The sequence below is a fragment of the Ovis canadensis genome, chromosome 15 (genome assembly GCF_042477335.2).
Source record: "Ovis canadensis isolate MfBH-ARS-UI-01 breed Bighorn chromosome 15, ARS-UI_OviCan_v2, whole genome shotgun sequence".
Lineage (NCBI taxonomy): Eukaryota > Metazoa > Chordata > Mammalia > Artiodactyla > Bovidae > Ovis > Ovis canadensis.
Window position 1 is genome coordinate 58,204,308 of NC_091259.1, and position 23,101 is coordinate 58,227,408.

General features: G+C 42.7%; 1 protein-coding gene across 6 annotated transcripts in view; it reads right to left on the reverse strand.

Annotated features, from left to right (window-relative positions):
• STIM1 (stromal interaction molecule 1) overlaps positions 1–23,101 on the reverse strand; it is a 196,154-nt gene that overhangs the window by 70,483 nt on the left and 102,570 nt on the right. For all 6 annotated transcript variants that reach the window (XM_069553454.1, XM_069553451.1, XM_069553453.1 and 3 more), the window contains one exon: positions 11,153–11,283. In XM_069553454.1, the coding sequence (XP_069409555.1) occupies positions 11,153–11,283 (131 nt within the window). The remainder of the gene's footprint in view (positions 1–11,152; positions 11,284–23,101) is intronic.

Genomic DNA, 23,101 nt, shown 5'->3' on the forward strand with positions numbered 1-23,101 from the left:
TCTCTCATTAGCCTAAGGGCTTAAGAATGGCAAAGCGTATCTTATTTTCATCTCTATTCTATTCTACAGATGAGGCAAGTGAGCCTCCAAATTACTTGGTCATACAGCTAGTACACTGGCAAGCTTGCATGTGAACTCAAGTCAGACTCCAAAAGTTCATGTTTAGGCTTTTTAAAAGTCAATTTCCAAATACTCTCAGAAACCCACAAAAACACCAAGAAGCCCTCATCAAAGTTAGAGTAAGGCCACAGAATTTGGACTCAGTGGGGCTGCAGCCTGGAAGCTGACTGTGAGCCAGCCCTGGTAAGTGAATGCTACAGCCATCCATTAAGTAGGTATTTACAAGGAAAACAAGGATAGGTCCTTTCCCTAGCCGAAAGAGCAGGTTTCACCTGATGAATGATACCATTCACTTATTCATCATCTCTGTCCTGTCGAAAGGACCCAAGCAGACTTCAGTTTGTGCTCTGTCCGAATTAAGGGCAGGGGTCAGCAGGTTCCACAAGGCAGGAGATAAGATGGTGACTGCATCAGGAGATAGGCGGGGAGCTAGAAGGCAAAAAACCCACAGGGTGCCTCCATACTGTAACAGTCCTTTAGTTCAAAGAAAAAGAACTGCAGCAACAGAAAGGTATACATCAAAACTTATGCTGAGGTTATTTAAATAATTGTGTGTGGTTATTTTCTTCTGCCCTACTTTACACGTAGTAAATGTAAACAAACAAACAAACAACCTTCAGGCTGTCAAAATTGTTCCAAGAGGAAACAAGGAAATCCATGTTCAGGACTGGGTCCAGGGGAGAACTCTGCTTCTGAGGGGCAGCATGGTAGCAGCAGTAGAAATTAGAGGAAGGCCCTGAACACAAGGCAAACTCAGAAAAAATAAAACTGGGGATAATTAGCCAGCTGCCTTTGACATCTCCCCTTATGGAGTTCCATATGATAAGGGGCTGGAATTTGATTCGGGTCCCTGGTCTGTGGGTGAGAGGGAATTATTACCAGGGTTCTCCCTTAGCTTCCCTAGAACAACTACCAAAAAAGAGAAATGAAGGGACAGAGGGCAGGAGGAAGAGGGAAAGGAATTCTCCCAAAGGCTCTTCAGTCTGGTGTCCTCAAAGCCATCTACGCCTGCCTAGAAAGAGGCAACTTAGCTGTCGGCTAGCTAACCAGGGATCTCTGCTTCCAGAAACCATGGTAATTTGGACTTGGAAGCACCTCTGCATATCTGTCAAAGTAAGGAGTGGGAGAAATAAAGATAGAAGTCAACAGGGTTTTCAATGTGTTTTTTTTTTTTACAGAGCCCTAGGGATTCTTATGGGTTGGGCTACAGAAAGGCAAGTAGGAGGTGACCACTACTTCAACCAATGTAGTGACACTTTTACTTTTTTAACATCTTCACTGAGTTATAATTCACTGTCAACTTAGTATACAACTCAAGGGTTTTTAGCAAAATCACAGAGGTGTACAATCACAAGTCTGAAATACTCTCATCAGCCTGAGGCAGATCTGAGTTTCAATAACCCCTAAAAAATGGATAACTATGAGCTACTTCAGTCTCAGTTTCCTTACCAGTTGTATGGAAAAATTACTATCCACCCCACAGTAGAGGTTTCTTGTAAAGATGATGTGAGCAAAGTACCCAGCACCATCCAAACACATCACAGCCGTGTAAGAGTTGAAAAAGAAGTAGTAGTACAACTGCTGGCAACTAAGCCACAGGCTGGGCACTCCCTATACATGAGGTCATTCCATCTCTGCCATAATCTTTCTAGGTAAGGATTACTATCCCTATTTGACAGCTAGGAAACGTAAGCTTACAGAGAACTTGCCAAGGTCATGCAACTGTTGATTGGTGAAAGTAAACCTGAAACCCCCATTTTTCTTGCTCCAGTGCCTGCGCATTTCTTTGCTCAGTCACACAGCCTTTTAGCAGTCTCAGTATCTTCCTTTCTTAAACAATAGCCCTCTTGTATGTCTTTCTCTAAGTCTTTCCTAATGTTTTGACTATAGTGATTTTACCTCCATTCAGATCCTGTATGTGATTCACAGAACAGGGCAGAGGGGCAAGGAAGGGGTCACAAACACGTCTGGAGCCCAGACCCTAGCAACTCCTAGACACAGCCCACCATTGACTTAGGTTAGTTCCGGCCAGGAACTCACAAGTCAGAAGCACCCTGTCCCCCATATCATTGACCAGCTAACTCTATACTCTCACTCTGCCCCAGAGAAACAATTTAAGGAGCACACAGCAATAAGATAGGATCTTCGCTTTCAAATTAAAAAACACATAACTCATCACCTTTGTGTGTAAGGCCCTGCGACAAGCACTATGGGAGAAGCAGTGATGGATGAGACCTGGTTCCTGTTATTGGAGGCACTCACAATCTGGAAGACAGACAGATGAACCCAACTTATTACAATATGGAGCAGAGCAATATGCAGATAAGGGCTTCACACCCAGTACTCTGGAGCATGGGAGAGGAAGGATTACTTCCCAATGTAGGGGAACAAATAGGATTTCTTGGAGGGAACATTTAATCTAGAGCCAGCAGTTCTCAACTGGGAGAAATTCTATCCCCCAGAGCAACTGACATGTGCTCAGTTGCTCAGTGGTGTCCGCATAGACCGCAGCCCATCAGGCTTCTCTGCCCATGGAAAATTTCCAGGCAAGAATACTGGAGCAGATTGCCATTTCCTCCTTCAGGGGATCTTTCCAACCCAGAGATTGAACCCTCATCTCTCTCGTCTCCTGCACTGGCAGGCAGATTCTTTACCACTGCACTACGTGAGAAGCCAATTGACAATTGGTGATAAAAAAAAGTTTTGGGTTATCACAATTTGGTGGGGTTGGAAACACGGTGGCTGCTATTAGTGGCCAGTGTGTAGGGATGGTGCTAAATATCCTACTATCTGGCCCAAAATGTCAATAATGCTTGCAGCTGAAAAATCCTGATCTAGGCCTTTGGTGGACAAGTGGAATTCTCACAGGTAAAACTAGGCGACAGAATGATACCCAGATGAGGATTTATCTGGAGCAAAGGCATAGCGATACTAGGAGCATGTTTGAGACGGCTGCAGCATAGAGTAAGAGAGAGCAGGGTAACAAGGACTAGTCAGGTGAGCTAAAGTCAGACTGCAGGAGCACTGATAGGCAGGTCAGAACTCAGTTTAGTAAGTGAAGGTAGGCCACTCTCTTATCATGTCATCATCTCTATACAGAGTTAATAAAGCCTAGCTCTTGGAGTGGCTGAGAAGTAAATGAAACTGTGTATGTACTCAGCCGGCAGAGGACTTGGTACATTCTACGAGTGCTCCTTTTCCACCATACTCCCTTCACAAGGTAGACTAAGGTTCAGAGCTGTGCTCTAGAAATTCCAGTAGTAGTGCAAAAGGCAAACTTTTAGGCAATAATACAATCAAAATCATCAGGGTACAAAGCAAGTCATTCTAATAAAGTGCTAAATGAGCAATGGAGACCGCACTGCACGAGTTAATACTGAGATGAGAGAGATCAGAGGGGTGAGAAAGTCAGGGAAGGTTCATGAAAAGTGAGCCAGGGGTATTCCAGAGGACATCTAAGACTGATACAGACAGAAGCAGGAAGGGATATGAGAACTTAATTCCCAGAAAGGAGAACTATCTGAGCAAAGAAAGGCACCTGGAATAAACACGGAATGACTAGGACCCAAGAAAGACAAGTGTCAGATCAGAGTGGTAGGAGGTGTGTCTAAGGCTGGGAAATTCCCTGGCGGTCCAGTGGTTAGGACTCAGTGCTTTCATTGCCATGGCCTGGCTTCAATCACTGGTCAGGGAACTAAGATCCTGCAAGTTGGCAGTACAGCCAAAGGAAAAAAAAAAAAAAAAGGCTAAGGCCAGATTTGAAGGGATGGAATGCCAGGCACAGGAAGTTGGATGGAAAAACAAAAGGAAACTCAAATGTAACTTTGGAAGATCACTGACAGCATGGACATATGCTGGTGGAGGAGAAACTAGAAGCAAGGGAATACTGAGAAGAGTCCCCAGCTACCCAGATACAAAGAAATGAGGTCCCAAGCCTGAGGAGGGAATAACTATTATTAGTCATGATGATAACTTATGAGCATAATACAGCTATTTATCTTCATCCAAATTAGCACATGCTGGCCACAGCACTGGCTCTGTGCGAGAAGTACACAGGTTCCTATGGACCACTGCCACTCCAGTTCATTCCTACTGATCCTCTGGCTATCTGCAAGTGGAACTGCCTGCTGCCCCCCTTAGGGTTTAGTTTGCCAGGGCCTGGTTCCACCTGGGGCCAGAGTCCATCCTTCCCCAACTCTCACAGCCTCCGAGGACCTAGCATGCCTCTTGATGGAAGTAAACTTTCATCCTGCTGAAGTCAAGGAGATCTGATGACCCTACACTTTGAACATAGCCTGTTCAAAATCCTCTAACCTTCCAAACAGGTAGGAGGAAATTATAAGTTCTCACCCAGACCTTTTCAAAAGATAAAGGCATAGGCCAGGGGCTGAGTGAGCTGACAGAGAAGCTGTGCCCCTAGAAACATGTGTCCCTGCTCTATCACTCCCCACTTCCCTTAACATCAGCCACTTGGATGAACTACCTCCTGCAGTGGCCTGGCTCTCGGCATGTCGGCCAAGCTGCTGAGGGTGGCTCCCAGAGTTGAATGCACTGGTGCCCTGGGATGATGAGGGAACTGATTTGAAATTCTTGCGATATAGGCTAGCCCTCACTATTTATATCATCATGCTGAGGGAGGGATAAAACATGAATTTGGAACCTATCATATGCCAGCCTTTGTGCTTGGTGCTTTGCATACATTAACTTCTTACAACAACCATGCAGAGAGTCGCCCTCCTCAAATATTAGTAGCAGAATAACTGCAGCTCAAAGAGCTGAAGTGATGTGCCTATTTGTTGCATAGCCAGTAAGAGGCAAAACCAAATTTTGGACACAGGCCTATCTATATCAAAATGCATGCTCTTTCTGAAGATAACAACAAAAACTCATGGAGACTCTTCTGTATGCCAGGCACTGCACTAAGCGTTTTACACGCGCTATTTCTTTTTTAATCTTTATTTATTTGGCTGTGCCGGGTCTTAGTTGCGACACACAGAATCTTTGATCTTTCTTGCAGCATGAGGGATCTTTGGGTGCATCATGTGGGACCCTTAGTTGCAGCATGTGGGACCTAGTTCCCTGACCAGCGATCAAACCTGGGCCCCCTGCACTGGGAGCGTGCAGTCTTAGCCACTGGATCACCAGGGAAGTCCCTATGTACATTATTTCATTTAATCTTCACAATAGCTTCATGAGGTGCCCAACATCATCACTCCTCTTCTAATGAGGAAACTGACGCTTAAAGAGATTAAGTAACTTCTCAAAGTTTCCACAGCTGGTAAAGGGAGAGCCAGGTTTAAGCCTAAGTCTCTGTGACTCTGCAGCACAAGCTCTTAACCCTACACTATGTTCTACAGCAGACACAACAGGCACTAAAGGAAGCGTAAGTATATTTTGCAACTTCCCAGTTCAGTTCAGTTCAGTCACTCAGTCATGTCGAACTCTTTGAGACCCCATGGACTGCAGCACGCGAGGCTTCCCTGTCCTTCACCAACTCCCAGAGCTTACTCAAACTCATATCCATCAAGTCAGCAATACCATCCAACCATCTCATCCTCTGTCATCCCTTTCTCCCACCTTCAATCTTTCCCTACATCAGCGTCTTTCCCAATGAGTCAGTTCTTCGAATCAGGTGGCCAAAGTATTGGAGCTTCAGTTTCATTATCAGTCCTCCCAATGAATATTCAGGACTGATTTCCCTTAGGATTGACTGGCTTGATATCTCTGCAGTCCAAGGGACTCTCAAGAGTCTTCTCCAACACCACAGTTCAAAAGCATCAATTCTTCAGCACTCAGCTTTCTTTATGGTCCAACTCGCACATCCATACATGACTACTGGAACAAACCATACCTTTGACTATATTGACCTCTGTCAGCAAACCAATGTCTCTGCTTTTTAATATGCTGTCTAGATTGGTCATAGTTTTTCTCCTAAGGAGCAACAGTCTTTGAATTTCATGGCTGCAGTCACCATCTGCAGTGATTTTGGAGCCCAAGAAAATAAAGTCTCTCATTGTTTCCCCATCTATTTACCCCGGAGTGATGGGACCAGATGCCATGATCTTACTTTTTTGAATGCTTAATTTTAAACCAGCTTTTTCACTCTCCTCTTTCACTTTCATCAAGAGACTCTTTAGTTCCTCTTCGTTTTCTGCCATAAGGGTGGTGTCATCAGCATATCTGAGGTTATTGATATTTCTCCTGGCAATCTTGATTTCAGCTTGTGTTTCATCCAGCCTGGCATTTCACATGATGTACTCTGCATATAAGTTAAATAAGCAAGGTGACAGTATACAGCCTTGATGTACTCCTTTCCCAATTTGGAACCAGTCTGTTGTTCCATGTCTGGTTCTAACTGTTGCTTCTTGAACTGCATACAGGTTTCTCAGGAGGCAGGTAAGGTGATCGGGTATTCCCATCCAGTTTGTTGTGATCCACACAGTCAAAGGCTTTAGCGTACTCAATGAAGCAGAAGTAGATGTGTTTCTGGAATTCTCTTGCTTTTTCTATGATCCAACAGATGTTGGCAATTTGCTCTCTGGTTCCTCTGCCTTTTCTAAATCCAGCTTGAACATCTGGAATTTCTTGGTTCATGTACTATTGAAGCCTAGTTTGGAGAATTTTTAGCATTACTTTGCTCGTGTGTGAGATGAGTGAAATTGTGCAGTAGTTTGAACATTCTTTGGCATTGTCTTTCTTTGGGATTGGAATGAAAACTGACCTTTTCCAGTCCTGTGGCATTACAGCTTCCCAGGCTCATAATAACCTATTCATCTTCATCCCCCCAAATGTGTGATCACACCCTTGTGTAAGACTCCCATCTCAGTCTAACAGCATGCTTGCTACAGTGATATCAGTCAGTCATTCCATGCATGAACATTAAAATACAAGGGTCAGATAGGTAGCTTTCCTGGAAATACAGAGAAAACAGAACAGCAGCAATAATTAGCATTCACTGAGCTTGAATTGTGTGTCATTGCTATGCCGGGAACACTTTTCTTAATTAACATATGATTACATTAAATGTAGTGGAGGGGGCAGAATATTTTCCTATGAGTTTTAGTACATATGTAAATTCTTATAACTGCCCCACAACCCAGACACAGGACAGTTCTATTACCAAAAAAAATTCCCTCATGCTGTCCCTTCATAATCAAACCCACGTCATATCCCTTATCCCAGGTAACCACTGATCTGGCCTCCATTCTTATAGTTTCTCAGAAAGTCATTAGATGTTATCATATATTAATAGTATGTAACTATTTGAGATATGGCTTCCTCCCCTTAGCATAACGCCTTTGAGATTCCTCTATGCTGTGTGCATCAGCAGCTCAAAAGTTTGTTTTCTCCATTCACAGATTGAAGGACATCTGATCTGTGTCCAATTTTTGGTGATAATGAGTAAAGCTGCTAAAACATTTGTGTACAGGTTTTAGTACAAATATAAATTTTCATTTATCTATGGGATAAATACCTAGAAGTAGAAATGCTGAGACATGTATTAAATTATGTTGTTCAGCTTTATAAAAATCTTTGTAAGAGTTCAAGTGACTCTTCCTCATCACATGGTACTTGGTGTTGACCACTTTTTAATTTCAGCCATCCAAAGAGGTGTGTAGTGATATCTCATTGTGGTTTTAATTTGTACTTCCCTTAGTGGCCAACAATATTGAGTATTTTTTCATATGCTTGTTTATCATCCATATGCCAATAAGAATTGTTTAATGGCTAAACAAATGTCCTTTATTTTCTATGTAGGCCCTACAGAAGAAAATAAAACTGCCCTCAAACTGTCTGGTCCGGTCAAGCGGCCAGTGTTTTTAGGAAGGCTCTTGTCTACACACCTCAGACTGTCAGGACAGGCTGAAATGCCATACCATGGCTGCAAATCCTTTGCCCAAAGGCAGTGTCTCCAGCAGAGGTTTCAGTAGAACACAGGTCATGAATTCCCACCCTGCCAGCCTGAGAGAACTCCCTATTAGCTTTACATGGAGGACACCAGTGTCAACAGTGCCATCTTGCTCATCTGAAAGGCCCTCAACCCTTGGCTGCCTAGGATAAAAGCAAGCAAGGACAGCACCTGAGAAGCCAAACTGGCTTCCTCCACACAAATGACTACATATTTTCTGTAAAATGGTGGCTGAATCTCAGCCATAGAACATAGCAGAGATAGAACAATTAGAAATGAGAATGAATCAAAGAAGAGACAGAACTATAAAAAGAAATTCCCAACCCGGGAATGCGGGCACTAGGGTAACAGTGCAAGAGGCTGTGCAGACCTGCTCCAAACGATCCAAAGAAAGTTAAGACTATTCCCAATAGTCTATAAGAAGGAAACCTGACCTCAAGAATGGCTAACATTTTTAAATATCTAGAAATCAGGTTATAGTTCAGGTATCTGAAAAACTTACTGATATGAGGCTGAATAAATGAGGCCTGAATATAGTATCCTTGCAGACTGCTATTAGGCTCCTTGGGTAATAGCAGTTCTGTTAAACAGGCCATAAAAATCTCAGGTCCTTGCTCACCAGCACAACCAGGGTTTCATCTCTGCTGTCTCAGAGTCCATAATCCAATGTTCCAAGCTCTGAGCTGTCCACTCAATGGGTCTAGTTAGATCCTGAACTCCATATATGTTGAGACTGTCTTAAACACATAGACTTTGCTACCATGACTATCTGTTTCAAAAAGTAGCTTGTAACTGATCATGAGAAACCCAGACTGGCAGGTCCCTCTGCCCACCAGAGGCCTGGGACTGCAGGGAGAGCACAGGAAGAAGCCCAGGCAGGCAGAAGCTCCACTGAAAAAGAACAGCTCACCACTGGCACAGGGAAGAGCAGGGTGACAGCTTTTGTGTTATTTTAGAACAGTTTGTGCTGATGAGCTTTTTGTTGTGGTACATTCCTCTAAAAAGAACATTTTCTTCCTCCTCTCATTGACAAAGTAATTCAGCAGAAAGTGAAAAAAGAAAGAGGAGCAGATGACAAAGATATCCAGGAATTTGTGGACCTTGGAACACATCACCTTCTTGACTGTGGTGCCATGCACCTCCCAGTCGGGCGGCCAGGTCCTCGGAGAGACATCAGGAAACCTCTCGGCCTCTCTCACCACCAGGAACATGACACTATTCCCAGCACAGACAAATAAAATCTGGATCCTTTGAAAGCCAGTGACACTGCTAGATGTGACCAAAAGCTCAGATACGTTCATCATGGCTGTTGTCCTTAAAAACCTACAGCTGCCAGATCGTATACGTATCTCAGCCTGGTTGCCTGGGCCCCCTTTCCTTTTCAGGTTTTTGTCCTGTGGTTTTCCACCACAGTCACACTGTCCGACCAAACCTACCAACCATGCTTCTTCCTGCCTCCACATCTTTGCTCACACTCCTTCCTACTGCTCAGGCTGCCCCATCCCTTTCCACTCTATCCCAATTCTACGTTTCCTCTAGGAAGTCTGTTTTTCTCCTCTCATTAGACATTATCTAGTTCAACCTGATACAACGATCCCCTCGGTAGATTAATGAGTGGAGGATTGTGTTCTACTTGCCAATCTTCAGTGACAGGGAGTTCACGATCTATCTACCAAGGAAGCCTCTACTATGACGAGATAGCACTGTTAGGCGATTCTTTACTCCAGGAGAATAGGCCCATATTTCACTTTCCCCACAGTGGTCCTGGTTCTGCCCTTAGAATAAGAGACAAGACAGCAGTACTTAACAGCATAGGCTTTGAAATCAGATCTGTGCTCATACTTCGTGTGTCCTTGAACGAAATGCTTAACCTTTCCAAAATTCCAGTCTTGACGATAATACCAACTTCATAAGGCTGTTAACAAAGTTAAAAGAGTAACTATGCAAAGAGCTTAACACTGTGCCTGGCATAGAGTAAGAATTTCATTGCTAACCATTATCGTCTTTTAAGCCTGATTCCTCTACTTCTATTTTATTTGAAGATAGGAATTATATTATCTGAATCTTTTCTTTTCCAAGTTAAAGTTTCTTCATTAGATTGTAAATTATACAAGGACAGATGTATTGCTATGTAATTATATGTATTTACTATCACATTCCCCACATCTAGAACAGTGCCTGGCACATATATAATAGATACTTATAGACACTGAATTGTACTGAATGCTCTCCATTTCATGGTTTTCACACCCCTCATCAGTCATGTCACTCCTTTGTACAGGATTTCACTGCTTCAAGACGTTTCTGACAATGTGAAATCCAAAACTGAATTCAAAATTTAAAAGCAGACTAACCAACAGGAAGGAGAGACCAGAATTACCTGCTCCCTCAAGATATACACCATACCACTATGAGAGATTTGGCATAATTTGGCAGCTTCACCAAAGTGCTGGCTCAAGTTGAGCCCAAAAACAACTGAAATTTTTAAATCTTCTCACACATGATGACTTTGTACTCTGGGCTCTGTGGAACTGGAGCTGTAGTAATGCCCAAAGGTGAAACAATAACAGGGCTCTTCCATCCAGAGATTCCTCTCGCTCTTGCTGTCTGGACCAATCAACTGACTTCTAGCAGTTGCAGCCTGGAATTCAGAACGACCTTTCTAGGAACCTCTGTCTCTTCTTCACAAACAGAGTATAAGTTTCCAAAGGGCAAGATCTGACTGCCTTGCCTTCTCCTCCACATGCCAGCACAGGGTTGAACACAGAGTTAGGACAGATGGGTGCCCTCCACCTCCAGCAGGAGTACAATAAGGATGCAGGCAAACTGTACGGACCAGCCTCAGGGTTCCCTCTCCCTCTCAAACAGCACAGCTCGGCCAGTGTTGTGCTTCCAGCTGGTAGGCAGACGGGGGCCGGTCCAGACACAGACAGAGAGGTCAGGCCTGCTCTCTGACAGGCCAGCTCCTCGAGGCTGCTCTGCTGAGAATCACCTGCCCTGGTAGGGATGCGACCCTAGAGAACAAGCCAGTAACACCTCTCCCCAGGGAACAGCCTGTCTAAACAGCTTCAGGGACTGTTCACACAGGAAAAGGAGAGAGCCACGCAGGGTGAGGGAGCTCACCTCATCACTTTCTTCCACATCCACATCACCATTGGCATCATCATCCATCAGCTTGTGGATGCTGCGGACTGCATCAAAGCTGAGCTTCTCATCCTCACTGTGGCACAGGGGCTTGTCGATCCGGCAAAACTCTGTACAGGAAAGGCAAGAGACAATGTTACAGGGGGCTGCCGCCCAGCTCTATTACCCACCTGTCTCATTGTCCCTAGCTTCTAACGCCTGACTCCACTTAACAGTGAGAAGAGCGTTTCTTATTAACTTTCTTCCCCGTTTAGGAACAATGCTTTAGTATCCTAATAGTTTCTTGGCAGGAAGTCAAGCATAGGACTAGGAATACACTGGGATCTACACAAAGAACATGAATAAATAACTCAACAAGAAAAAAAAATACAAGTGAGAGAAAATACAAATAGTCAATGAACACAGGGAAAGGTCTCACTAGTAATCAAAGAAATACATATTCAAAAGAAACAACAAACAAATGTAAATTAATACAATGTCTCTAGAAATAGGAAAACAGCCCGTTTGTCCTAATGCCAGAGTACCACATAGTTTTCCTCTTCGTTCACTTTGTCACTGCCCATATACATAATGCCAGTCACAGGCTACCCAGGGAAACCCTTCACATCTTATGCCTTCTCCGAGACAGCCTTCAGCTGCCTACCTATTAGACATCTAAGGTCCTGAGCATGTCTGACACAACTGCATGGGAGGTGTGGCGTGACGCTTCCTCTGCCCACCACCATACAGTTATACAGCAAAAACCCACCCAGCCCATTTCACGACACCTAATTACTTTGCCGACTAAGGTCCACCTAATCAAGGCTATGGTTTTTCCTGTGGTCATGTATGGATGTGAGAGTTGGACTGTGAAGAAGGCTGAGCGCCGAAGAATTGATGCTTTTGAACTGTGGTGTTGGAGAAGACTCTTTAGAGTCCCTTGGACTGCAAGGAGATCCAACCAGTCCATTCTGAAGGAGATCAGCCCTGGGATTTCTTTGGAAGGAATGATGCTAAAGCTGAAGCTCCAGTACTTTTTGGCCACCTCATGCGAAGAGCTGACTCATTGGAAAAGACCCTGATGCTGGGAGGGATTGGGGGCAGGAGGAGAAGGGGACGACAGAGGATGAGATGGCTGGATGGCATCACTGACTTGATGGACGTGAGTCTGAGTGAACTTCGGGAGTTGGTGATGGACAGGGAGGCCTGGCGTGCTGCGATTCATGGGGTCGAAAGAGTTGGACACGCCTGAGCGACTGAACTGAACTGAGTCCTCTTAGGAACCTGGAAAATGCCTCGCAGAACGAGCCTGGAATCTAGCTGTAGTTCTACTATGTGGCTCTAAGGAGATCACTTCCCTTCTTCAGGCTTCAAGTCCACTATTTGAAAAAGACATTTTAACTAAAGTTTTTGGCATTTCTTCCAATTCCTAGAGTGTAAAATTCCTCTTTTCTTTTGACCTTGATCTTGAAAACTACTTTCTAGGCAAAATACTCTTCAAATCATCCCCAAAGAAGATAGAAGAAAGATCCTGATTTCCCAAATAGAAGAAGTCACAGAAGAGGAAGCAAGGACAAGGTGAAGAAGCTGTGGCTGTGAAGCCTTCTAGAAAGCCCTAATCAGAGACCTGAAATGCTCTCATCCATCTAATCATTTACTTATCTGCTGGTCAGAAACACACACAAGATCGGGCAGGTCACCTCTCTATCACTTGCTAGTCACTCAAATCCTTTTCAAAATGAGGAGGGGTATAAATATTAAATTTTTTAAGTCTCAGATGTAACTCAACAAAAGTGTGTTGACTATTGAAGCTCTCAGATGTTACCAGACGTATCCCAAGTCAAAAGCCACTATAGAGGCACAACAGGAGCCCAGGCCTACTGACTCCCAGGCCAGCACTTCACCTGCCTGCCTTTACACCAAGGTAACCAGATAGCTTTAAGTTAGTTGTATCTTCTGGAAGCCATGGATGGTAATGCTGGTAAGAACCACACTGAAAAAATGGCTTTAGAGAAGAAAAAATAAGATAAACAGTATGCATACAAAAGAAATAAGTACCTCCACAGACTCTATGTTCCTCTACCTCTGTCCTGGCAAGCTGGAGCAGAACATGGAAGGTGGGGTAAAGGTGTGGTGGATACGGAGGGAAAAGAGTAGAAAATAGCCCAAATTCAAGGCACTGTTTCTAATTTCCTCACCAACAAGAGTTCTTAACACGATTGTTTCATTCATGGACTCCTATCCACTACTTATCACAAATTGCAGCAAGTAATGACTAGCTCAGAGATGAAGCAAACAGCACTGAGACTGGCATAGCCAGCATAACACTTTCCTTCATTTATTTCTGTATTTACACTACTCAGAGGCATATATAATTGCCTATACGAGCTTTTCTGATCAGCATATGATATGTCCATTCAAACAACATTTATCGAGTACTGTTTATATGTCAGGGTCTATAATCAGCCCAGGGGATGAAGAGATGAGGCAGACCTCATCTTTGCTCCCAAGGAGCTCAGTTATAAAAGCGAGGGGCTCTGCCAGGACCAGCTTGGGTGAACCTCACAGTGTTGCTGTACATGCTTTTATTATAGCATTTATTGACTCATATTTAAATTATATGTGCTCATGCCTATCTTTTCCACTATACTGTGGGTATGAAATGCCTTAAAACGTAATATATTAGATTTGAAAAAAAAAAAAGTGGGGAAAATAGGCCATTAAAATACCAAGTGCTAAGTGCCATAATAGAAAGAACTGAGGTTATGCTAGGAGTCAACTTTTTCGGTAAAAGACCATACAGTAAACAGTTCAGGATTTATGAGCTATAAAGGCTTTGTTGCAGCTATGAAACTCTGTCATTGAACACAAAAGCAGCCAAAGACAAAACATGAGTAAGTTTTTTCAACTGTGCTTCAATAAAACTTTATTTACAAAAACAGACAGTGGGCTGGATTTGGCCCTTGGACCATACTTTGCTGACACCATTTCTAGAGCTCCCTAGGTAGTACAACTGAAGCACACTGGATCAACAGATTTTTGACCCAAAACAAAGAAATCTAATCTTTTCACTAGCCTGTATCCACACACAGGATTATCTGAAGTAAAGCATTTCTATTAGGCTTTTTAAAATAATGGAAATAGTTTACCAAGCTCTAGGGACTGGGGTCTCCAGGCTGGGCCTGATTGGCCTACAACAGGTCCAACAAGTTCGGGCTTCAAACATCAGGCTGTAGTTTGTAACCTGATCAGACAGACAGGTAACTTTTGCTTCTGGAATCATTTGGCACAGAGAAAGGTTAAAGGAATTGAGGTTAAGGGAATACAAAGTCTTGATGCCCAATACTGCCATAGAATCCTGTCCAGAAAAATCATGTCAGACAAAATTCACAAAAAATCTCTTCAATGGAGCATTGCCTATGTGGTCTCTCTCTCCTTCCTGAGATCTTTAGTATCTTTCTTAATATATTCCAACCTGGCAAGGTTTCACAGACCCATCTGGAAATTACCTTAAAAAAGCCACACATTTAGCAACACATTATTACTACAGTGCAAGAGCCCTGCCCTTGGAGTCAGAATACATATGTCAAAATTCTGGCTTCATCAGTTACAATCATATGATACTGGACAAGTTGTTTAACTTTTCCCAGCCTCCGACATCTCACTTGCAAAATAAGGATAATTAATTCTGCTTCATATGGTTTTTGTGAGAATTAGGTAAGATTACAATTGTGAAAGCACTTAGCATAGGGCTTGCATGAAATTGACGCTTAATACATTTGTTACCTCCTTCTTTTCTGCCGGAGCAGCAAATGAACAGTTCCCATCTTTCACTAACTTCAGCCACTTTCCCTCTATGGACCATAAAGAATCAAATAAAGGAAGTACAGCCCAATCAAATTGCTCAAAAGAATGTTCCTAGGTGAGCTGGCAAGTGAGTGTCTGACAATAGCCTGTCTTCCTCCAGTATTTACATGTCTATCACTAACATTTATCACACAGTGGTGGTGGTGTTCAGCAGCTCAGTCGTGTCAAACTCTGAGACCCGATGGACTGCAGCATGCCAGGCTTCCCTGTCCTTCACCATCTCTTAGAGTTTGCTCAAATTCATGTCCATTGAGTTGGTGATGCCATCCAACAATCTCATCCTCTGTCATCCCCTTCTCCTCCTGCCTTCAATCTTTCCCAGCATTGGGGTCTTTTCCAACGAGTCGGCTCTTTGCATCAGGTGGCCAAAGTATTGGAGCTTCCGTTTTAGCATCAGTCCTGCCGATGAATATTCAGGACTGATTTCCTTCAGGATTGACTGGTTTGATTGCCTTGCAGTCCAAGGAACTCTCAAGAGTCTTCTCCAACACCACAGTTCAAAAGCATCAATTCTTCAGCCCTCAGCTTTCTTTATGGTCCAGCTCTCACATCCATATATGACTACTGGAAAAACAAGAGCTTTGACTGTATGGACCTTTGTCAGCAAAGTAATGTCTCTGCTTTTTAATATGCTGTCTAGGTTGGTCAGAGCTTTTCTCCCAAGGAGCAAGCGTCTTTTAATTCCATGGCTACAGTCACCATTCACAGTGATTTTAGAGCCCAAGAAAATAAAATCTGTCATTGTTTCCATTGTTTCTCCATCTATTTGCCATGAAGTGATAGGACCGGATGCCATGATCTTAGTTTTTTAAATGAGTTTTAAGCCGGCTTTTTCAGTCTCCTCTTTCACATACAGTGCTATAGTTGCTTAACCCATCTTCCCCATAATGGCTTGGGATCATGTACCCAGCAGCGAGAAAAAGCCAGGTTCTTGATAGATGTTCAACAAATGTTTTTTGAATGGATAACTAAATACTAGTTCTATAGTCATTTAAGGGATTTTGGGAAGCAGAAAAGAGAATTTTAGGTAGAGAGAAGAGCACAAGACCAAGTTTAACTTTTTTGATCTTAGGACCCCTTTTTACACTTAAAAACTGAAGCTCCCCAAACTGATTGATATTTATTATATTAGAAATTAAAATATAAACCCCATATAGATTATAAAAGCATGTTTTATGAAAAAATAATTGTTTTCTGCAAAAAAAATTCATGAGTGGGACTGTTACACATTTTTATAAATCTCCTTATAAATGTCTGGCTTGATAGAAACAGCTGCTACAGCCTTATTATATCTATTTCTGCATTCAGTGTGTTGTTTTGCCTTCAATCAAAACATAGATATGCAGTTGGAAAAGCAGGAGTATTTTAATAATCTTCCAGATAATTGTGGTCAGTCTTCTCTGGTACTTCACCAAAACTTCAACAAGTAGTAGGTTTGTTAAAGGTTACAATGTGAAACCCGAAACTATACAGGTGAACTTTTTGTACTCTGTCACAGTAAAATCCATCGTCTATCTTGCAGTCTGTCTTGCACTTTGAATGGATCTTTTATCCATGGGTGATTCTGAAACAACATATACTAATCATTTGGAAACTAGTGGTTCAATGAATTAAGCAGAGTTTCCAAATTTGACACAGTTCATTTATATAATATCAAAATAATCACAATTATTTTTTTTTTTTTAAAAAGCTGTAAATCTAGGGAAGCTGTCAAGCTTACTGTGGCAGATACAAGTTTTCCAAAACTTTTATTTTCAATTAAAAGCTGGAAGTTTATCATTGGCAACAAATACTACCAGTTGTTCTTAAAGTAGCACACTTGCTTCATTCATTTTTAAGAAAATGTCTGCCAAAAACATAAGTCTCAGTAATTGCGATTTGTCAGTTATTCTTTCAAGTAAAAATAGTGTTCCCTGAAAAGGGGAGGTAGTTCGGCTCAATTGCATAAATGCATTTCCTTGAGATAAACATCAGGCTTCGGGATATGCAGCATAAGTCCTTAAAGTGTACTTCCTGTTTTATCACACAGAATACCACAGAGACATTCAATAAAGTTATAAAAATTTTTAATTCTCTATTAAAAGTGTTAAAAATCTGACAGTGCATGGAGCGGAGGGATGCAATGGTTATTGGCACAATTTTGTGACAATCTCGATTCCTGTTAAGATGCCAGCAGTTTTACCTACTAAGTTCTTCTGCACCAACAGTGCAAACGTACACAGGATGGGAAAAGCAAATAGTATCTAAGTATAATATTAACATGGCTTTGACCTTCTGGACCCCCCAAAAGACCCTGGTGGCCCCCAATGGTCTACAGACCACACTTTGTGAACCATGGGCAGACAAAATGACAAAGACCTTTCCCTCACATCCAAAGCTCCTCTCCTTTCTCTAGACAGACCTAATCATTTACTGCTCTATGTTCCAAGCACTTTGTACCTAACTCTGTTATATTAATTCTCATGCTCTGAGTTGTTCGCATGCCACAGCCAGAAAAGGGCAAGGACTAAATTTGACTCACTCTATCCCCCAGGGCCCAGTATGGCACTGTCTTAATAACCACCTTGTCAAGTATGAAATCAGTAAATGCTGGCTGAATGAATGAATGCATGAATGAATGGACTCATAACAAACCATATCTCCCCAAAAGACAAGAGAATTCTGGAGTGTAGCCTCCCGATTCCCATCACCAATATCCAGTATCCACCTAATGCCTCTCCCTCTCCCAGCCACTTTCATTTCTCATCGTAAACACTAACTCCTCCCCAGAGAACACACATCTGAAGGCATGCAAAGCAGAACCACTGTAGGTGAACTGGACAATGGATTGTCTGATGTGAGACACAAGCTCAGAGGGAAAGACGTGAGGAACAGCAGTCAAGGAAGAAAGCAGAGAGAGAGGAGAAGGACACTGATCAGACTGTTCCTCAGTGCTTGGCTGGAACCTGAGGAGAATCTGGAAATGACTAAATTTTACAAACAGGGGCTTCATCTCTGGAAATAATTTCTCCCCCTTCACTCAGGCTCTGTAGTGACTCTGATGGGATCAGAATCCACACTTAGCCTTAGAAAGGGCTCAAAAGTGTGTAAGACTGAGAGCATGAACCCTGAGAAGACGTTCAGATTTGACCAAGACCACAAGGTTGCAGAGATAAAACAGCCTGGAACCCAGAACGAGGATAGGACTGGAGGGAGAGCAGGGGACCCTCTAGACAAAAATGTAAAGGCTGAGAAGAGGAACTGGCTTGGGACCTGGAACTAGCAAGAAAAGTCCCCCCTACCCCCACCCCCCAGAATACAGCACATAGCAGGTCTAACCACAGAGGAAAGAGGCGTCAGATTCCTGGGCTGTGTAAAACCCAGCCTACCTGAGGGATGTTCCTATCCCTGTTAGAACATCATGCTCAGTTGCTCAGTTGACTCTGTGCAACCCTGTGGACTGTAGCCCACCAGGCTCCTCTGTCCCTGGAATTTTCTAGGCAAGAATACCAGAGTAGGTTGCCATTTCCTCCTTCAGGGGATCTTCCCAACCCAGGGACTGAACCCACATCTCCTATGTCTCCTGCATTGGCAGGTGGATTCTTTACCAGTGAGCCACCTGGCAAGCCCCAATTAGAACATCACATCCTCATATTCAAGAGGAGGCCCAGCTCTTCTCAGCAGGGTGCAGGAATTGAGAAGAGCCTTCCTTCTGGACAAAGCTGGCACTGGTTCCAGCTAACCAAGCAACATTAACCCAAAAGGCTTCTGACCATGCCCATTTCTCCTCCAAGAGAGAACACATCAAAAATAACCTATATAGCACCAAGAGTGAACCCTAGGGTAAACCACAAGCTTTGGGTATTATGATGTGTCACTGTGAGAGACTTTATTTTTTTTTGGCTCCAAAATCACTGCAGATGGTGACTGCAGCCATGAAATTAAGTGATGCTTGCTCCTTGGAAGAAAATTATGACCAACCTAGACAGCATATTAAAAAGCAGAGACATTACTTTGTCTACAAAGGTCCGTCTAGTCAAAGCTATGGTTTTTCTAGTAGTCGTGTATAGATGTGAGAGTTGGACTACAAAGAAAGCTGAGCGCCGAAGAATTGATGCTTTTGAACTGTGGTATTGGAGGAGACTCTTGAGAGTCCCTTGGACTGCAAGATCAAACCAGTCAATCCTAAATGAAACCAGTCCTGAATATTCATTGGAAGGACTGATGCTGAAGCTGAAACTCTAATACTTTGGCCATCTGATGAGAAGAACTGATTTCTTGGAAAAGACCCTCATGCTGGAAAAGACTGAAGGCAGGAGGAGAAGGGAACGACAGAGGATGAGATGGTTGGATGGCATCACTGACTCTATGGACGAGTTTGAGCAAGATCTGCGAGTTGGTGATGGACAGGGAGGCCTAGCTTGCTGCAGTCCATGGGGTCGCAAAGAGTTGAACGCGACTGAACTGAACTGAATGTAGCACCTACTACCACCTCACATGATACATTTGTTCACTGATTTGCTTATTGTCTGTCTCCCTCCAATATATGCAAGGTTCACAAGCAGGGACTTTTTTTGTACACTGCAGTATCCTCAGGGACCCATACAGTGCCTGGCACATATTAGGTATTCAATATAGATTTGCTGCATGAATGAATGAACAGATAAATGAATCTTCACCTTTCTTAATGTACAGAATTCTTCTTTCTACCTGACTATTAAACGTTGGAGTTTCAAAGAATTTGGGTTTAGTTCTAGTCTCTCTTCTCATACTGTACTCTCTTCTAAATAATCCTCTCTCCTCATACCTTCAACTACCATTTGAAGAAATTACTAGGTATTACCAACTCCCAAAAAACAAAATGATGTTTCTGGTTCAAGTTTCACTTTTGACCCACAGAAACCCAGACTCCAACTTCCTACTAAACATCTCCACATGGATGTCCAACAGGCACTTCAACTCACAATGTCTAAACCTCAACTCATTACTTTTCCCCCAAACTTCCTACTTCACCAGTTGTTTGTGTCAGAAACCTTAACATCTCACTCCCTCAGTTGGCACGTTCATTCAATCACCAAACACAGTTCAAGATTCCTCAACTATTTCAAACCTCATTCTCCACACAGCATGTCACTCTCAGCTGAGATATTCTAAATACTTAATGAGCAGTCAACAGGAATGCTGGCTATAGGCAGTGCTAGTACATACCAGCTGCACATCTGCACAAGTCCTCTTACTTCCTACAACCCTTCAAACGCTTTTCATTATTCTCAAGATAAAGTTCAACTTCCCTACTGTGACCTGCCAGGCCCAGAACAATCTGTCACCTACTACCTTTCTGGTCTCATGTTCAGCAACTTCTCCTGCTTCGTGTAACCCTTCTTTGATGGGTCCAGTTTCTTCTCTCCTTTCTACACAGCACAGGGATTCTCAGCTCTGGCAGCGTATTAGTATCACTTAAGGAGCTCTTAAACTGCTGACATCAAGGCCCCAATATCTCTATGGTTGAGACCGAGGTATGGGTTTAGGGGCAGGGTTTTTCTCTTTTTCTTCTTTAATTGAGAAGTAACACACATAGGGGACTTCCTTGGTGGTCTGTTGGTTAAGAATCCACCTTGCAATGTGGAGGACTCAGGTTCGATCACTGGTCTGAGAGGATTCTACCTGCCACAGAGCAGCTAAGTCTGTGTGCCACAATTACAGAACCTGTGCACTGCAATGAAAGAGCCCACGTACCACAACTAAGACTCGACACAGCCAAATAAATTAATACTCAAAAATAAACAAATAACACATCTAAAATAAAGTGCATAAATAAACCTAAGGACCAGACTTCCCTTATGGTCCAGTGGTTAAGAATCCACCTGCCAATGCAAGGGACACAAGTTCAGCCCCTGTTCCAAGAAGATCCCACATGCTGCAGGGCAACTGAGTCTATGCACCACAACTGCTGAGCCAGCGCTACAGAGCCCATGTTCCACAACAAGAGAAGACACCACAAGGAGAAGCCTGGGCACTGCAACTAGAGAGCAGCCCTGGCTTGCTTCAACTAGAGAAAGCCCATGAACAACAACAAAGACCCAACACAGCCATAAATCCATCAATCACTAAATTTTAAAAATATAAGGATCAATTAACATATATATATTATGTATAAGTTTATAATTATATATACTTATATTTATATAATTATATATAATATATATATCCTTTAAACTTTCACCAAAATCAAGATATAGAGCATTCCTAACACTCTAGGAAGACTCTCTCCCTTTTCCCCTCTCCAATTAGTACTACCAGGACCCCACACTATTCTGACTTTCAACATCATAGGTAAGTTTTATCTTTTTTTTACATTTATTAAAATGGAGCATGGTTATTTTCAGGGTACAGTTGCACACAATAAAATGTCCCAAATTTTAAGTGTAAACAGTCCAATGTGTTTGACAAACATAAGCACTCACATAACACTAACCTGTTTAAGATCTAGAACACAGCCACTGTCACAAAATGCTCCCACTCAGTTCCTCGGTGCCAACCTTCATCCTCTTCCCCACACAATCACTGATCTGATTTCTATCATTAGAAATTAGTTTAGCCTGTTCTGGGCCTCCCTGGTGGCTCAAACAGTAAAGAATCTGCCTGCAATGCGGGAGACCTGGGTTCGATCCCTGGGTTGGGAAGATCCCCTGGAGAAGGGAATGGCTACCCACTCCAGTATTCTGGCCCAGAGAATTCCATGGACCGAGGAGCCTGGCTGGCTACAGTCTATGGGGTTGCAAAGAGTTGAACTCGACTGAGACTTTCACTTGCCTGTTCTCGAGCTTCAAATAAATATAATCATAACTCTGTAGTCTTTTGTGTTTGGCTTCTTTCGTTCAGTGTGATTTAAGATTCAACTCTGCTATCACATGAATCAGTAGTTTGTTCCAATTTATTGCTGAGTAGGATTCCATCGAATGGATATACAACTTGTTTATCCATTAACCAATTTCTAGCTGTTACAAATAAAGTGCTATTAATATCAGTGTATAAATCTTTGTGTAGACACTTGTTTTCATTTTTCTTGAGTGAAAATGAGGTGTTTTCTTTTCCTTAAGTTCCACTAGGGATGGAACTGCTGGGTCATACAACAAGGACACGCTTACCTTTTTAAGTAACTGACAAACTGTTTTCCAAAGCAGCCATATCACTTTATACTCCCATCAGTAAGCACAAGGATGAGGCACCCGTCCAGTTGCTTCTTATACTCTTTATTTGGTGATGCTAATGTCTAGCCCAGGTTAAAAACCACCTAGAATTCCTTTTATATGAAAGGCTCTCCTCTTTCTTAACCTGCACATTGTGACTCATTCTGCTAGTCTCAGCTTAAAACATTTTCTTCTTCCAAGAATCTTCTTTGATTCATCTTCTTTCCCAAACTAGTTTAGGCCCACATTATATATTCCTCAAAGTACTCTGTATTTTTCATTTCAAACATTTTCACCATCGTGATTATGTGATACTTTGCTAAATATTTGTCTTCACTACACTGTAAGCGCCACTGCAGCAGGAATCATGGCTATCTTCATGGCTGAATCCTAGCTTCTAGCACTTAGTACAGATGTTGGGCTTCAATAAACGTCTGTTGAATAAGCAAATAAATACCCAAAAGAATAAATACCCAAATACCCCAAAGAATTTGCTACACGAAGGAGCAAAACCAGAGATGAACAAATACAGTCCTTGCTCACAGAAAGTACTAGAATGAGCATAATTCATGTGTTACAAAGACACGAAGTAGAATATGGTACAGGGTCAAGAGACCAGAGTGACAGGAGACAGCACAGCCTGGACAACAGGTAGAAGACAGTGGGGAGAGAAGCAAAGGCTATCCAAGCAAAGCAACCCAAGAGCAAGGAGCACAGCATCTCACACAATTTGATTTATTAAAAGACTCCAAGTCAAAGTTTTTTTTGCCAGTCGTACAAAAGCTCCTGGCAAAGAACGGGTGTAACAGATATTGGGATCCCTCATCAAACTCTAACTCTACATGGCAGAGTTAGAAGAGCTTTGGTTGGCATTAAGGGCCACTGCTCACTTTATATACAATGAGAGTAGGAA